Here is a 17,837-nt window from a genome sequence, read left to right as displayed (position 1 = left end):
GATATTAATTGACTATAAGAGTCCTCTAATGTATGTATGTATGTATGTATGGTCCATGTATGACATTAATATATCATAAGAGTCCTCTAAAATTTTCAAGAGATCATAACCATATCAATAAACACCTTTTGAGAGTTTAAAAACTCTACAATCTCGTAGATATGGCATCACACACGACACTGCACATCCATGCATGGAACATACATGTCCCTAGTTCATCGATGGAAGGCCATTAATACCTATGGTGGGACCGGTGCAATGCACTTGTCCACATGGCATAGGCATGTCCGCAACGCTTTTAGTTGATCTGTGAATGTGTGGGATTCATGCTACAACTATTGATGGAGGGGAGGGAGGGGGAAAGAGAGAAAGGGAGGGAGGTAAGAAAGAGAGGAAAAGGAAGGGGAAAGGGGAGGGGAGGGAGAAAGGAAGCGAAGGGAAGAAGGGGCAGGGAAGATGAGAGAGAGAGAGAGAGAGAGAGGGGGGGGGGGGGGGGGGCAAGGGATAAGGGGAGGGGAGGGGAGGAAGGGAAGGAGTGGGGAGGGGGACTCCCTAATGCATGTTGTGGCGGCCGCGGCCGCCAAGCTTAGGCCTAATGCATGCTCTTGGAAGGGGAGGGGAGGGATGAGGAAAGGAAGGAGAGGCAAGGGAGCTAACAAATACATGCTCTAGTGGCCACGGCCGCCAAGCCCCTGCACGCACATGCACACACACACACACAAATGCAAGGGCTTGGCGACAACGTCCGCCCAATTGGTGTTTTGGATTGGAAGGGGGAGGGGTGAAGGGAGGAGAGAGGGGAGGGAGAAGAGAGAGGGAGCGGGGAGGAGGGGAAGAGAAGAGAGGAAGAGGGGAGAGGAAGAAGAGGAACAAGGGAGGGAGAAAAGAGAAGGAGAGGGGAAGAAGAGAGAGGGGAGGGAGAAGAGAGAGGGAGAGGGCAGCGGAAGGGAAGAGAGCGAGAAGAGAGGGGGAGAGGGGAGAGAAACAAGAGGAAAGAGAAGAAGGAGAGGGGACGTGAGGGGAGAAAGGAGAGGGACAGGAAGGAGAGGGGAGAGGAAGGGGAAAGCCAAGGGAGGGAAATGTGAGAAGCCATATATAATGCACGGAACCCTAAAGTCTTGAATTCCCCTCTCTGCTTCCTCTCTCCCTCTCCCGCTCCCTCTCCCTCCCTAGAATTCGAACGTCTCACATTGTCTCCTCGCCATTCTCTCCCTTCCCTCTCCTAGAATTCAAACTTCCCGCTCCTTTTTCCTCTTTCCGTTCAAATTCAAAAAAATTGAGGATTTCATGCCTTATATATTAACATTCCTCTCCTCTCTCCCTCCCCCCTCACACTCCGGGGAGGGGAGGGAAGGGGAAGGGGAGGAGGGGGGGAGGGGAGGGGTGAGGTGAAGGGAGGGGTGAGGGGGGGGAAGGAAGGGGTTGTTGGAAAGGATGGGCCTGGGAAGTGGATGCCTTTATGATTATGATTAGCTGAGATTGCTAGAAGCAGAGTCTAGGCCGTGATTTGGATGCCTTCAAGGCGTGTTGTAATATGTTTTCAATGAAATAAATAATAAAGAAATACCACAAGGGATGCAAGCTACTTTGGGGCCAATCGGTGTGTGTTGTCTTTAAGCAGGAGCATTCTAGCTCCCTTCTATTTTGTTTTTTTTGTGCATGTTTTGCCAGCGGGATAATACTCGCTAAATTGTGATTTTACCGCCCTTATTTTATCATAGGCCGATTGCCTCTCTCTCTCTCTCTCTCTCTCTCTCTCATCCTTAATTAACATTGGATGAGCTGTTTTCACTCCCAGTTTGTACCCTGGCAGGAAAACACTCTCCCCATATAGAAGCCATACTCCCCCACTAAGTTTTATAAAACCTGTGTGAGTCTTGGTGTCCAAGACTCTTTTCATGTCATGTGCATGCGTTCAATTAGTTCATGTTCTTCTGTGTAGCTGTCCATCCCTGATTGACGTCTGATAAGTCGTATCAGCTCCCAGTTTCTCTAATCTAACGTAAAAGTCTCTATCTCACCACGTATAAGCCATCCTCCCCCACCCAGCTTTGTAGAGCTTGCGTGGGTCTTGGTGGTTGAGGATCTGGTTTGTGTTGTCATGTGCGTGATTCGATCGCTAATCGATTTCCAATGGGTCATTTCGACTCTGCTTCTACATGACGTAAAAACTCTATGTACATATAAGCCATCCTCGCCCACCAAGTTTTGTAAAACCCACGTGGGTCTTAGTGGTTGAGGCTCTAGTTCCTGTTCTTGTGCGTCCCTGATCAACGTCTAATGAGTCCTTTCAGTTGCCAGTTTGTATACCCTAACGTAAAAATCTCCCCCTCCTCTCTCTCTCTCCCTCCCTCATCACCTCCCTCCACACCTCCATAGAGTCATGGCTGAGCCGAGCTCCATGGCTCAACCCAAGGCATTAGTTTGTTGGCAAAGTGGCAGCCTGTTGTTGCTACTCTTCGGGTTGTTGAAGCTTAGAAACTCCAAATAAACAAAGGCAACGAATGGCATCCTTTTAGAGCGGCAGCTCGCTGTTTCATCAAAATGAGTCTTTCTTTGGCAAAATCGTACTTGGGGTGTTTCTTTCTGAATGTGGGTCTGTAGCTCGAGGGCCACTGTTTTGCAACTCATCAACAGAAAATGGGGGCCAGTTTTGTTGACTTCATCTACTATGCATGGGTGGCTAGGTTGTAGCTTCTACGTTTTCGATGACTTGTCCTTGTGATGTGCATTGATGGCTAGGTTTGGAACAGTTGTTCGAGATGGAGAAGTTCATGGTGACTAGGGTTCCAGGCTAGGTGATTTGACTACTAAGGAGCTCCATGTTGCTGCCAATGGTCATCTGTGGTTGTTTCAGGCTGCCAACTCAAAGAGCATCCATAGTCATCCGCTTGGAGATTTCTTAGGGTTGCTAGACGAAAAAATGCTGACAGAACGCAACAGAACAACAAAAAATATTTTCATGTTGACGAAACCGGCTGTTGACGAAAATACACACTTGACAGAAATATAAAGCATTGATCCTATTTTACTCAATATGACCAAAACAAAGGTCAAGTTGTATGCACAAGTTGTGAGTTCCTCCATAGGGGCTTCTCTAGTCACCACTCAAACAAGGCTAGGTGAACTCACACATGTTTTGAGTTCGCAAGAACAAATCGAGAACCTCCAAAGGGAGCATCATGAGCTAAAAACGTTGACGATTAAACACAGTCTTACTGACTCTTTGAAGGCTACAGGATTCTATTATTAAAACAATTCCAGATCATGGATGTACAAAGTGATATTTTGTCCTAACTCACACATCAACACCTCAGATATCAATGTACAATCAGGTTTTCGCTTCAGTCCAATCTAAATCTTTCGATTGGAAAGTTTCAGTCATCTGTGAAAGAAAGCACACTAAATCAGTTGAAAAATAAAAATAGACTTACAGGACTACCATCCTAGATAGAAAATAAAAAGGTTGTAATAGTAAAAAACTGCACAGCTACACAAGGAAAAATGGAAACGATTTATTACTTACCAGATCTGTGAAATAGCAACATCTGTACGGATCTTTGACATAAATAAAGCTTTAAGGCGGTTTTATTCCAAGGTAAATCCTTCAAGTGAAATCAGCACTTCATTCCTCTGGCAAAACGAAAAAATCTCCCAATTCTTAAAAGGCAGCTTGGATAGAATGCAGATGTGCGTTGTTTTGTAGTGCTGTGAACTGACCAAAGTGTTCGGCATTTTCAGCAGAATGGAGTATGATGTAGGGGCTTTACCAAAACGAAACTCCAAGTCCGTCCTGGATCATTGTACCGAGCTAACATGAAGCCTTCCTTTGTACTCAACCCATCGGCAGTCAATGCAGAACGAAGAAATTTTTCCATCTTTGTGATAACTTCTTCAGTTGGTGGTCCACTGAATTTTATTGCCGCCATAAACCCACCAGGAATCTGCTTTAACTTCACTGAGTCTAGCATTGGGGTGGGTAAGCTTCAAAATGCACATTGCACAAGTATAAGACAGATGAATTCCTGAATCTCTTTACAAGCATACAAAGTCATATGATTCTCTGATTGGCATTCATGGCCATGATCGCAAAGATTTTCCATTGAACAGAGTGACTATTCCTGGATAATATGGCCTTGATAGACATTTTTATCCTAACAAGCAGCAAATGTATATTTCCACAAAGTGCCATGGGATGGCATTGAAACAGACAGTAAGTCATTTGGTAAGATGCAGAGGCATAACTCCTAAGAAGTAACAATTATACCAGACCAGGAAAATATTTGTCTATCCCGTGCTAGTAACTCAGCGGTACAGCAAGAAGCATTCTTTGTGTGCCCAGGCTGTAGGAAGAACCTTAAGCCGAGGTGTGAATTCAACAGATCACAGAAAGAGGATCCCCAAAAGGTGGAGAAATTGCCCCATGAGCCTTTTGGGGAACCTCTTGCTGTGATCTGCCACAACTTTTGGTCATCTGCCTTAGGTGAGTTGTGCCTTTCGTGGATCATCAAGTTGCAATGAGATGTGCCCTTTCTGATGAGTTGTGCCTCTGCCACAACTCTCATGATGTCAACAGCTTTTGACCATAACCCTTCACATCGGATAGTTGGAGCCGTCAACTTTATCTTCACCAAAATTGGAAATGGAAAGGCCTCCAGATGTCGTCATTCTTTGAACTATTTGTTTGCCAAAATCTGAACTCTTTGTTTGCAAAAACTGAGTGCACTGCTATATACAAACAGCAAATCTTTGGAACACCTTTGTCAAAATCTTTTGAAATGTTGCAATTCTTGAAGCCACTCATGCAGCCTATGTGTGAGCAATTGTCCACAGCTACTTTGCTGTAGAACAGTAAACAGTGAAGACCCGGCACCCCCATGCTTGGAATCGAACGCAGGTACTCATGAGATACTCAAGCACATGGACGCCTCTGCAAACAGTCAGAGGCTGGAGTGCATCCGAAACAGGGTTCAGAGACTCTGTCCTTCCCAGTTTCTCCCACAGGTGAGTAGTTTGCACGGGTTAGGATTGTACATGAGAATGAGCACGTAAAGGGAACATAAGAAAAATCAGACAGTTGGTGATCACTGTGGGACTTCTGCCAAAAGAAAGGTGCGAGTCGTCTTAGTGCACCAGAATTCCACCATGCAGTTGCGAGTCGAGTGCACAAAGATTGGCCATGCTGTCAAAGCACAAAGTGTGCTTGATGCTCGAATTTCTGTCCTGTTAAGGCAGGTTCATGCTGGTTGCGATGCAAGACGTGCAGGTTCTTACAAACAACACTGCCACTGTGTGTGGACAGAGCAATGCAGCACAGTAGCTGAAATAGCAGCCGTGTGGGTAGATATCAGACAATAGGACGAAGCGGCTCCAGCAGTATGCAGCCTACCATGCAGAACATTGGAGCATGGTAGAATGGATTTCAATAATGAAGAGCTGCAGGAAAGAGTAGAAGCGATGTCAGAACCTCGCATAGGAGAGAGCAGAGGCACAGCACAAGCAGATCTGACGGCAGCACAAACCCGAGCAGAATATGAGGCACAACGAGGCCAGAGCCAACTCCATAAGGTGATGAATTGCCAAACTACCCCGTGGACAACCAAAGTGAACCCATTCCAGTTGTCTAAGCCCAAGGCAGCCCAAGGAACCCAGGAAAAGACCACAAGAGGCCTTGAGAGACTTGCGGGTGGAAGAACCTTCCAAGGAATTGACGTGAAGCAGTGATGAGACGGTTGCAGATCACTTCACCAAAGAGGTAGAGTCAAGACACCAACCAAGCCACAAGAGCGAGCATACATCAAGAAAGCTGGTAAGATCAGACCCGAGAAGCCGATCTCCAGCAAGAAATACGAGCTGGAGGATGGTGTCCCTACCTTGCATTAAAGTGAAGTTCAGGACTTCAGAGGGACTGACAATGAAGATCCCTCCAGCCAACACCGAGGAAGGCTACATGACCTACTTCCCATGTACCTTGAGCAAGACAGCTAAAAGGTGGTTCAACCGATTCTCCATAGGATATTTCCAGGATTGGGAACAAATGAAGGAGGCCTTCCTTAGGCACTTTTGCCAGGAAGAGATTCAGAAGGATGCTAGACAGCCTCAAACAAAAAAAGAATGAATCCATCAAAGACTTCATGTTGCAGATGTGAACTGTTGTGAACCAGCAGTGAAGCCCCCCCCCCCCCCCCGATGACAAAACAATGAGGACTCAGCTCCTTAACAGAACGGCGATGGACCTTAAGTCCATGGAAATTGTGAACCCAACCAAGACCTCAGATGAGTCCCTCAATCGAGCAATTGCCTTAGAGAAAAGTAACATGACCAAGCCTAGAAGAGAGCAACAAGCAAGAAGAAGACAACTCGTCCAAGAAAGAAGACTTGACGGGCTATGAGCGACATTGGGCCCATCTTCCAACAGCTAGACGAACGGCTCGACTATGTCATGTTATTTTCCATGTTCATATGGATGCATCTAGCTATGCAATCTGTCATGGGCATCCTCAACCGATGGCATTCTAAGCTGCCACGTGGACTGCCACGCAAGTTGTTGGAATAGTTACTAGGTGTGGTAAACTTCGGAGGTGATGGTTGGAACCTCTACACGTGTCAGTATTGCATGCAAAACAGAGCATGGCTCCATATACACTGGTGAGTCGGTGCCCTGGACGCCTTTCCATCTTCTGGTGCGTTCATGAACTCCATGAGAGTCGGAGGGACAGCCCTCTGGCAGGACGCAAAGGATACCATCGTGCTGGGCGACATCAGCGGATTGCAAACGGTGGTCATGGACTTGCCGACTTAGCTGAGCTCTCTTCTTGTGACGCGCTGTGGATTGCAAAGATATATATGAGCTATGTGCTCAATTTTAGTGTGTGCTAGCTCATTGGAGCTAAAGAGTTTCTGGTGTGCGTGTGTCGCAGCTACGGTGTTCTTCTTGAGGAGTTCAACAGTGAGTTGAATCCATCATTTTATGCAGCAAATATACGTTTGCATGGTCGTAGTCTGTGTGACTACAGTGGTGGTCTGTGTGACCATCTTTCCTCCTTGTAATGCTGCTGCAAGCCTGGTCGGGCTGTGCAGTTTGTCTTGAATACTGGTCTTTCAATATAGTGTGATCTTGTGAGACATATCTTGTCGTTGTTTGCCTTTTCTCCATTGCATGCAATTTTATACGAGTTGTCATTAACCTTAATACCAACAATTGTATCAGAGCAACCAGGTCGGTGAGGATCTATGAGCAGTTAGGTCATTTGTGATTCGCTCTAAGGATTGTCGGGGAAAACTCGTCGAAGTCCTTCTTCAAAACAAGTCTCCCTGATACCTCTGTTGTGAAATTCGATAGGAGAAATTTCCCTTCTTGGCTATTGTTCGTACGTCTTCTTTTCATGGAGAAAGGCTTGTGGGGAGTTGTGTCAGGATCAGAAAAGAAGCCTGCCAACAACCAAGGCTTAGAGAAGATGCACGCTTGGGATCTGAAGAATGAAAGAGCCTTGGGACTATTGGGAAGCTCTAGGCATGGAGTATTTCCACCAAGTCGATATTTCGAAGACTGCAGCACAAAATTGGAGTACGTTGGAGGAACTATTTGGATCAAGGGTGACAATTTCCAAAATTATGCTCAAGCAAGAGCTTTTCAGTCTCGACATGGGAGATGGGGACCATCTGGCAACACATCTAAATCGAATGAATGCCATATTAAAGCAGCTTCAAGCTTTGGGAGCATGATTGGAGGATAATGATGCAAAGGCCATACTATTAACTAGTCTTCCTCCAAGGTACAATGAATTAGTTACAATTCTGAGAGTCAATTCTGATTCAATAACTTTTTGTGATGTTGTTGCAATGCTCCTCAAGGAAGAAAGGACAGTGGAGATGAATGCAATGGGTACACAATAACGTGTGATTATTGTGGTCGAGACGGCCACGGTGAGAAGAACTATTTCGAACCAGCCTTTGATATTAAGAACAAAGGTGGAGAAAACGCCAGCAGCTCGAAAGCATGCATCAATGAAGAGAATCAAGGAGATGACTTTGCAAGTCTAGTTCAAGAGAAGCATCCGGTGATAGACGTCGATGAAGACTATACTTTTTAATCCATGGAAGCTTGTCAGCTTTTTTGGATTGCCAATTACAATGACTATTTGTTTTTGAGTTGATGCTTTTATCAGTCTTCCCTGCTCGGTTTATGGGAGGGATTGTTGGAATAGTTACTAGGTGTGGTAAACTTTGTAGGTGATGGTTGGAACCTCTACACGTGTCATTATTGCATGCAAAAGAGAATGTGGCTCCTTGTACACTATTGAGTCAGTGCCTTGGATGCCTTCCCATCAATCTTCTAGTGAGTTCGTGGACTCCATGAGAGTCGGAGGGACAGTCCTCTGGCAAGAGGCAAAGGATACCATCGTGCTGGGCGACATGAATTGATTGGCGGGTTGCAAATGGTGGACGTGGACTTGCTGACTTAGGTGAGCTCTCCTCTTGTGAGGCGCTATGGACGTGCAGAGATATATATGGGCTGTGTGCTCAATTCTAGTGTGTGCTAGCTCGCTTGAGCTAAAGAGTTTCTGGTGCGTGCTTTTGTGGGGGTAAAGGCACTAATGCCACCCTGGTACAGTTAGTACACTTAAGTACAGTTAGTACATTTGTTTGCTAGGTACACTAAGTACAGTGTACTTAGTGGTTGTAACCTTATCCATTAATATAAAAGGTCTACCGTGTGCTTGGGGAGGTACACACATTACTCATTGCTTATCCCCTAACTTGTGTGTCACTGTGCTCTCCTCCTCTCTCTCTCAAACTCTCAACTGGTATCAGAGCGAGGAACACAATCTCTCCCTCTCCGGGTTGCCCATCCCCCTTCTCCCTCCGAGTTCTTCTAGCTCTTCTCTCCGTCTATCTCATTTTTCAGCTCGTCCTTGTTTCTTCGAAGGAGTAGCTCTCCAGGAGCCATCGAGGCGGCTGCATTGCGCACGAGTCTATCTACCTCATTGCGCGTTTTGAAGCTAGGCGTGCAGCTTGCTGTCACATCAGGTCGTGCGAGGGATTGAGCAGGGGTCGGCTGCATAACAGCCGTCTGCTGTGGCAAGGGCAAACAGCAGCCGGCAGCTAAGCTGCGGCTGGACATCTGCAAGAGCAGCCGAAGGCCACTAGTCTTGGCCTAAGGCAAGGTCAGAAGCAGCACGCGGGCGCAAGGACTGCCAGCAGGAGGTGTGGAGGAGCAGATAAGCGCGCAAGCGAAGCGCGCTGTCGCGCGCATCTACTGCAGGCAAGCGCGCAATACAGGCGTGCTGTCGCGCGCATCTCTGTCGGCCAGGAGCAAGGCCGACAGGGCCGACCTCTAACAGGTCGACAGTCGACCTACAGCTGACTGCCGACTGTCGGCTGTGGGCCGACAGCCATCTGCCTCCGACTAGCCTTCCCTCTTCAATCCTCGTCTTGCGCACCTCCTCTGGTATAGAGGCTTTTTCCCTTTCATAGCGCACCTGACGAAGAAAAAAGAAAATGAAAATCAGATTCTTTGTCTGAAAAAATCAGAAATACAGCAAGGTACATCTTTGTTCTTTGCGGATAAGAATGTGATTTGAGAGAACAAGTGACAGGATAGAAGCAGAAGTTTTTTTTTTGCATTGGGATGCGTGCAAGCAGGTACAGACAGTAGTACAGTTGTACAGCAGGTACAAAATTGTCCTTGCAGGTGCAGGAACAGCCACAGGGTCCTGTGAGCTCTAACTGAGCATCTTTAGTGTCAGATGCAAATACAGTGAGCTTGTATGCCACTGTGTGAGGAAATCCTCAATTTCCTTTGCAGAGTCAAGGGGGCTTTTGTAGCCAGAGCCTACATTGGGCTTGTGTACGCAGGAATTGCGTCTCTGACTCCACATTGGAGATTGAATTTTGCAGATTTAAATGCATTTGTGACCAATGGTACACAGGAAGTGAATGCAGACTTCAGCACGGAATGTGCTAGTCAAACAAGGGGCTTTTGCAAAGGGAATGTTTTTTTTTGCCAGAGACTTATGCATATGCCTTATAAATGTCAGGAGAGCAGTAATGCAGTGAAATTGTGATTTTTTTTACCTCCAGTCAAGGGGCTTTTGCCCAATTTCTGTCCTAAACTGTTAAATACAGTTTTAGGAGTGTCAAGGAGGTTGAAATTCATGACATTGAACTGTTAAACAGTGAAAATCTGTTGCTGTACTTTCTGGTACAGTCAAGGACAGTTAAAAGTCAACAGGTTTGACTGAATTCAGTCAGCGTACAGCGGTACAAAAAGCTTTTATTATTGCTATTTTTTACTGATTTTACAAGGGCAAATGCTTCTGATTTTTCAGAGATAAGCTGGTTGTACAAAAGTGCATTAAATGATGCAAACAGAGTTGCTGTACTGAAACTGCAGCAAGCAGTAAACAGTGATACATCTCTGTTTAAGTGGGAGATATTGTGTGCATTTCAGTTCCTATTTATTCCGCTGCGGGAATTAAATATTTGAGCACAGTTCAAGTGCAAGTGTGCACTTGGTTTGCAGTGAGTCAGGCACCCAAACTTGGGTTGAATTGTTTATTTGCTGATTATAATGGCTTCATCATCGGAGTCTTCACTTCTTAACATCAAGAAGTTGCAGGGTGCTGCTAACTACCCTATGTGGAAAAAGATGGTCCTGAATGTTCTTATTCTCAGGCAGTTTCATGCTCCAATAGTGCACAAAGGTGTAAAGCCCACGGGCATGACAGATGATGCTTGGGCACTGGCTGATTTGTCAGCAAAATCCATCATTGAATTGTCACTCCATGAGAGTGTTGTTTGGAATGTTGATGGTGAGAATACTGCCTGGGGTGTGTGGAAAAAGTTACAGGACACATATGAGCAGCAAAGTGCAGCAACAAAAATATATTGGTTGAAGAAGTTCTTCAACCTGAAGATGAAGGAAGGCACTTCCATTGATGCACATCTGAATGAGTTCAATTCTATCATAACTCAGCTTGCAAATCAGAAGTATGTGGTGGACGAGGAAACCAAGGGTATGGCACTCTTGATATCCCTTCCTGAGAGTTGGGATACGTTCGTCACGGCTGTTACAAATGCAAATGCTTCTATAAGTTTTGCAGATATTACAGGGCTGATTATGCAGGAAGAGCAAAAGCTGAAAGCTCAGAATGTGTCAAAGCCTAACAATGCCTTGAATGCAAGGGGAAGAAATCAGCAAAGGGGTAAATCCCAGGAAAAGGGAAAGAGTAGGAGCAAGTCCCGCTCCAACAAAGATATTGAGTGCCACTACTGTGGCAAGAAGGGACATACAAAGAAGCAATGCTATAAGCTGAAGAATGATAAGAGAGACAAGGCCAAGGAATCTGATGCAGATGCAAAGGCAATAGTACCAGTAAGCAAGGGCAAGAGTACAGTGAAGATTGAAGAAATTCATTCTACACATGGTGATGACAGTGAGGGAGAGGTTCTCTTTCTCTCTACTTTGGATGCTCATTCTCTTCATGCAGGCAGTCTTGCAGATATGCACTCTTGGATTATTGACTCAGGTGCCTCATTCCATGTTACACCTTACAGAGAGTTGTTTGTCAGGTACACAGGAGGCAGTAATGGAGTCGTGTTTCTGGGAGATAATCATGCATGCAATATTGTTGGCATTGGAGATGTGAGGCTTGTATTTGCCGATGGTACTCAGCTTATGCTACACAATGTCAGGCATGTTCCTGAAGTCAAGAAAAATCTGATTTCTACTGGTATGTTGGATGATGAAGGTTTTGTGACCAGCTTTGGTCATGGTTTATGGAAGGTCACCAAAGGTGCCTTGGTTATTGCCAAAGGTCCCAAGGTTGACACTATGTATTCTCTTCATGCCAATGTATGTAATCATGCTGATATTTATGCAACCGAGCTGCCAAATATTTCTATGTGGCATAGCCGGTTGGGACATATGAGCATAAGTGGAATGGAGCAGTTGGCTCGTCTTGGCTACTTACCGTCTCTCAAATTTTCTGATCTTAAATTTTGTGAGCATTGCATTTATGGCAGACAATTACAGTGCCCTCATAAAAGGAAAATAGGACATAAGGATGCTCAGCTTGAGCTTGTACACACAGATGTGTGTGAGATGCCTAGTCCTTCACTTGGAGGTGCACGGTATTTTGTTTCTTTCATTGATGACTCCACACGGAAGGTGTGGGTGTATCCTCTTCGGCTGAAGAGTGAGGTCTTTACAGTGTTTCAGAAATGGCTTGCCATGGTTGAGAACCAGACAGGCAAAACACTGAAGGTTTTGCGTTCAGACAATGGAGGGGAGTATTTATCTAAAGCATTCAGTGATTTCTGTGATGCTAGAGGTATTCAAAGGGAACTCCCTGTTCCTTACAGTCCACCGCAAAATGGTACAGCAGAGCACATGAATAGAACTATACAGGAAAAGGTCCGCTCTATGATGTCACATGCTGCTTTATCTTATGGATTTTGGGCTGAGGCTGTGAAGACAGCAGTACATCTCATAAATAGGTCGCCTAATAAGAGGCTAGCAGGCGAAGTGCCTGAACAGCTTTGGACAGGGAAATCTCCGTCCTATAAGCACTTAAGGGTCTTTGGTTGCACTGCGTACGTGCACATACGCAGAGAAGAGCGCAACAAGCTAGATCCTAAGTCTCTTAAATGCATATTTCTTGGATATGGTGACAAGGGTGAGATGGGGTACCGCCTATGGGATCCAGTCAGTAGAAGAATTGTACGCAGCAATGATGTCTTATTTGATGAATCATGCATGTTTAAAGCTGTAAAACAGCCCTCACATGTGTCAGATATTGACATTGATGATTTGGGACATTCTGTAGAGTTCAGGCAAGCTGTAAATCAGCCACAACAGGCTGCAGCAGGTCCAAATGGACAGCCCGCTATGGCGGAAGACATCTTAAATGATGTACCACATGTGGAAGATGTTCCAGACATTGTTTTGCCACAGAATTTGATGGAACAGCCACCTGTTTTAGGTGAAAACCAGGCTGGACAGCAAGACCAATGGGTCAAAAGGTCCACTCGGAGGACAAGGCAGCCACAAAGGTTTGTTCCAGGGGCAGACTTTATAATGCTTACTGATTGTGGGGAGCCTTCCTGTTACAAGGAAGCTGTGCAAATGCATGATAAAAGGCTATGGGAACTAGCCATGAAGTCCGAGATGGACAGTCTCCATAAAAATGGTACTTGGGAATTGGTGCATCTGCCAAAGGGTATGAAAGTACTACCATGCAAGTGGGTATACAGATTGAAAGTCACACCTGATGCTAAGCCAAGGTATAAAGCCAGGTTGGTAGTCAAAGGATTTAAGCAGGAATATGGTGTAGATTTTGATGAGATCTTCTCTCCAGTGGTCAAGATGACTACACTCAGGACTGTACTTGCTTTGGTTGCATGTGAGGATTTGGAATTATGCCAAATGGATGTGAAGACAGCTTTTCTTCACGGAGATCTTCAAGAGGAGATTTATATGCAGCAACCAGAGGGATTTGCAGTCAAGGACAAGGAGTCACTTGTATGTAAGTTAAAGAAGAGTCTTTATGGGCTCAAACAGGCACCAAGGGAGTGGTATAAAAAGTTTGATACCTTCATGAGGTCCCAAGGTTTCAAGAGAAGTGATATTGATCACTGCCTTTATACTAAAAGGGCTGCAAATGGCAGCTTACTCATCCTTATCTTGTATGTGGATGACATGCTTATTGCAGGTAAAGCTCGTAAAGAGCTTGATGATCTTAAAAGGAGATTGCATGAGGCCTTTGATATGAAGGACCTTGGTGATGCAAATCACATACTGGGCATGCGGATACGGAGAGACAGGAAACAGCGGTCGTTGTACTTGTCTCAGTCAGAATATATTGGCAAGGTTTTGCAAAGGTTTCACATGGAGAAGGGGAAGAGTCTTAGTTCTCCATTGCCTCCATATGTGAAACTCAGTGCAATGGACAGCCCACAGTCAGATGTTGACAGGGCTGAGATGGCCAAAATTCCGTATGCTTCAGCTTGTGGCAGTCTCATGTATGCCATGGTTGCTACCAGACCTGATATTGCTTTTGCAGTGGGAATGGTTAGCAGGTATATGGCAAACCCTGGTAAGAAGCATTGGGAGGCAGTGAAAGGTATTATGAGATACCTGAAGGGCACACAAGGGTTGTGCATATGCTTTGGCAAGCAGGATGCAAAGGTGCATGGTTTTGTTGATTCAGATTATGCTGGTCATCCCGATAACCGAAAGTCTACTACCGGTTATGTATATACATTCACAGGAGGTGCAGTGTCGTGGGTATCAAGGATACAGCAGTGCATAGCTTTGTCCACCACTGAAGCTGAATATATTGCAGCTACAGAGGCATGCAAGGAAGCCTTATGGCTATCTCGGCTAGTGGGAGATTTGGGCATTACAGGTGATATTCCATTGTTGCATTGTGACAGCCAGAGTGCTATTCAGTTGGCACATAACCCTGTCTTCCATGCAAAGACAAAGCACATTGATGTGAAGTATCACTTCATCAGAAAGGTGATAGATGATAAGCTGATTCAGCTTGTCAAGGTTCATACGGATGACAATCCAGCAGATCTGTTGACAAAAGGTTTGCCTGCAGAGCGGTTAGCACACTGTCGACACTTGATGGGTATAGGATGAGCCCAACTGGGCTATGTACTCCATTGTGTATATGCTGTTTTTTTTTATTTACTTAAGGGCACTTTGCCTTTAAGTGGGAGGTTGTGGGGGTAAAGGCACTAATGCCACCCTGGTACAGTTAGTACACTTAAGTACAGTTAGTACATTTGTTTGCTAGGTACACTAAGTACAGTGTACTTAGTGGTTGTAACCTTATCCATTAATATAAAAGGTCTACCGTGTGCTTGGGGAGGTACACACATTACTCATTGCTTATCCCCTAACTTGTGTGTCACTGTGCTCTCCTCCTCTCTCTCTCAAACTCTCAGCTTTGTCGGGTGTGTTGCAACTTAGGTGTTCTTGAGAAGCTCAACAGTGAGTTGAATCCGTCATTTTATGCAGTAAATATACATTTGCATGGTCGTAGTCTGTGTGACTACACTTGTGGTCTGTGTGACTATCTTTCCTCTTGTACACTGCTACAAGCCTGGTCGGGCTGCGCAATTGGTCTTGAAGACTTGTCTTTCAATTAGTGTAACCTTGTGAGACATATCTTGTCACTGTTCTCCCTTTCTCCATTGCATGCAATTTTATACGAGCTGTCATTAACCTTAATACAACACACGTAGCCACGTCATCAGCTACGTAAGTATCCACGTGGATTGCCATGCTGGCAGCCACATCACCAATTGTGCAGTCAGCACCGCATTAGCAGAGCGGTTGGCACAGTTAGTGCCATGGCAACAGTCAACGGGTACGGCATTGTCATGTCAGTAGCCAAGCAATGGATGGTAGTCGGAGGGTTCAGCAGACCCAGTTCCAAGGTCGAGAAAGGCAGGGGTCTGGTCAGTGAAGAACCAGCCCCTGGTCGGCCATTTCTAGGGCCCAAGGGGGGATTATAAAGGCAGCCCCCTTGGCCTCACTTTTCATCCTCTATTTAGGGCTTCTTCAAGGAATACAATAGCTATTCAGGCCAGCAGATCTGCCCCATCCTTGCCACCGGTTCTAGCAGAAAGAGCAGCCCCTTTATTCCTTCAGTTTGCACTTCTACAGTGAGGGTTAAGTTCCCTCTATACAATATTTTCTCATCTTTTGCAGTGAGGGTTATTTCCTCCATACAGTATCCATTCTTTCAATTGTATTCAGCCCTATTGGGCATCCATTTATTGTGTTTTGAGTGCATTATTCCCACAATTCAGGCAGTAGTGAGCAAAAGAGAGTGAGTAGGCTGTCTCCCTGTTACATTGGTGTTAGAGCTTCAAGTTTTCTTTCCTGAGATAGAGAGGTGCAATTCAGGGACAGCCTTGTTTTATGGTACAAACAAAATCTGGAAAGGACACCATGCGTACTAGTGGCACATCCAACACCAATGCGAAGGATCCGCTTCCCAAGCCTCCCTACCTCCCTACCACAGAATCCTACCCTACCATAGAATCTCGTAGAGGCCCCAATGATAGTTTCTGCCGTGATGCAGACCATAATGCAGATGTAGCAGCTCTCGGAGATGCAGGATGATCGTGAGCAGGCCAGAGAGCTTAGAGAGTGCACTGCTTGGGAGAAGGAAGAAGACACCGGCATCTTCTCATTTCTCTACTCCGCCGAACAGGGAGTGTCCAGTAGCCCGTCAAACTGCGAAGCTCAATTTTCTTCGGTATAATGGTAAGACCAAACAGCAATACACGGACAAGTTCCCACAGGAGACCTTATCATGGGCCAAGAAGCCGCTCGAGTTGGTTCATTCCGACATTTGTGGCCCGATGTCAACAAATTCATTCACCACGCGATATTCTCGCTTATTTGTGGATGATTTCAGTCAAATGACCTAGATATTCTGCCTGGCCAAGAAGTCTCAGGCTTATGAGAAACTCAAAGTATGGACAGGTAGAAAAGGAGAGCGGGGAGGTAGTCAAAGCCTTCCGCATAGACGGGGGGGGGAAGGGTTCACTTCTATTGAGTTCAAAGGATTTTGCAAGAAGCACGGGATCAAGCGGCAACTCACTACAGCTCGCACATCTTAGCCGAATGGAGTTGCTGGGAAAGCAAAGAACCGTCACAGAGACAAGTTTGACCATGTTGCGAGGGAGAAATCTTTCGAAAGCTTACTGGGGTGAAGCCATGAACACTGCCGTTCACATCCTCAACAGAACCAAGACCAAGGCTGTTGATGATAAGACTCCATATGAACCTTACTATGGTAAGAAACCAACCATATCTCATTTACGGATTTTCGGTTCTAATGCATTTGTTCATGTGCATAAAGATGAGCGGACGAAGCTTGATTCCCATGGCAGAAGATGTATCTTTGTGATATACAGTGAGGAATCCAAGGCCTACCACCTTTATGACCCGGTGAAGAAACAGATCCTTATAACCATGGACTTGATCTTTGAGGAGTCACAACCCCAGACTACAGAAGAAGTTTGGGAACTTCTGACATTACCCCCATCCAAGGTCACTATCAAAGAAGTGGTGAGGAGGAGGAGGAGGAGCATGATGTTCCAGTACAGGCTCCAAAGGCATCTCCAACAAAGGCACCTCCGTCAGAGAAGAAGCTACCTCAGTGGTACTTGAAGATTTTAGCAGGCTCACGGGTCACGGACATTCCCAAGAGCAGTTCCGGAGCACGGTGGTCTCAACGCAACATGAAGACTCCCTCCGTGAACTACGCTAAGGTGGCTCAACTTGAGGAGCCCAAATCCTTCAAGGAAGCGAAGGATATCCAAGAATGGCAGGATGCAATGCAAGCAGAGATGAACGCCCTTATGAAAAATGACACCTACGATTTGGTAGACAAGCCGACCAAGTGGAAGGTAATTGGTACTAAATGGGTGTACAAGCTTAAGTTCAAGTCTGATGGGAGCTTGGACAAGTACAAAGCTTGACTGGTGGTGAAAGGCTATGCACAGTCAGAAGGACTTTGACTTCGGCGATACCTTTGCCCCCACAGCCAGGATGGTGACAATACGTATAGTCATTGCCTTGGCTGCTCATCACAGTTGGCCTATTTTTCAGATGGACGTCAAGTCTGCATTTTTTAATAGAACCCTGGAGGAGGAGGTATATGTGGCACAACCACCAGGATTTCAGATTCCAGGATCCCCACCAAAAGTATGCAAGCTGAAGAAGGCTTTATACGGGCTGAAACAGGCGCCCAGAGCATGGTACCAGCGGATAGATGTAGGATTTCAGATTCCAAAATCCCCATCAA

At 45.8% G+C, this 17,837-nt stretch overlaps 1 protein-coding gene across 1 annotated transcript in view; it reads right to left on the bottom strand.

The window, feature by feature from the left end:
* Positions 1–2,981: 2,981 nt before the first annotated feature.
* The window catches only part of HBP5 (SOUL heme-binding family protein), a 45,226-nt gene continuing 30,370 nt past the window's right edge, over positions 2,982–17,837 (bottom strand). Inside the window, exons 7-9 of the mRNA XM_087379031.1 lie at positions 3,771–3,984; positions 3,527–3,633; positions 2,982–3,385 (exon numbers count right to left, since the gene is read on the bottom strand). Of these exons, the coding sequence (XP_087235157.1) occupies positions 3,589–3,633; positions 3,771–3,984 (259 nt within the window). The 3' untranslated portion in view covers positions 2,982–3,385; positions 3,527–3,588. The remainder of the gene's footprint in view (positions 3,386–3,526; positions 3,634–3,770; positions 3,985–17,837) is intronic.

Source organism: Dipteris shenzhenensis, chromosome 9 (assembly GCF_047967505.1).
Source record: "Dipteris shenzhenensis isolate YYH24624 ecotype China chromosome 9, Dip_SZ_1.0, whole genome shotgun sequence".
NCBI lineage: Eukaryota > Viridiplantae > Streptophyta > Polypodiopsida > Gleicheniales > Dipteridaceae > Dipteris > Dipteris shenzhenensis.
This window is presented reverse-complemented; position numbering and strand designations above follow the sequence as displayed.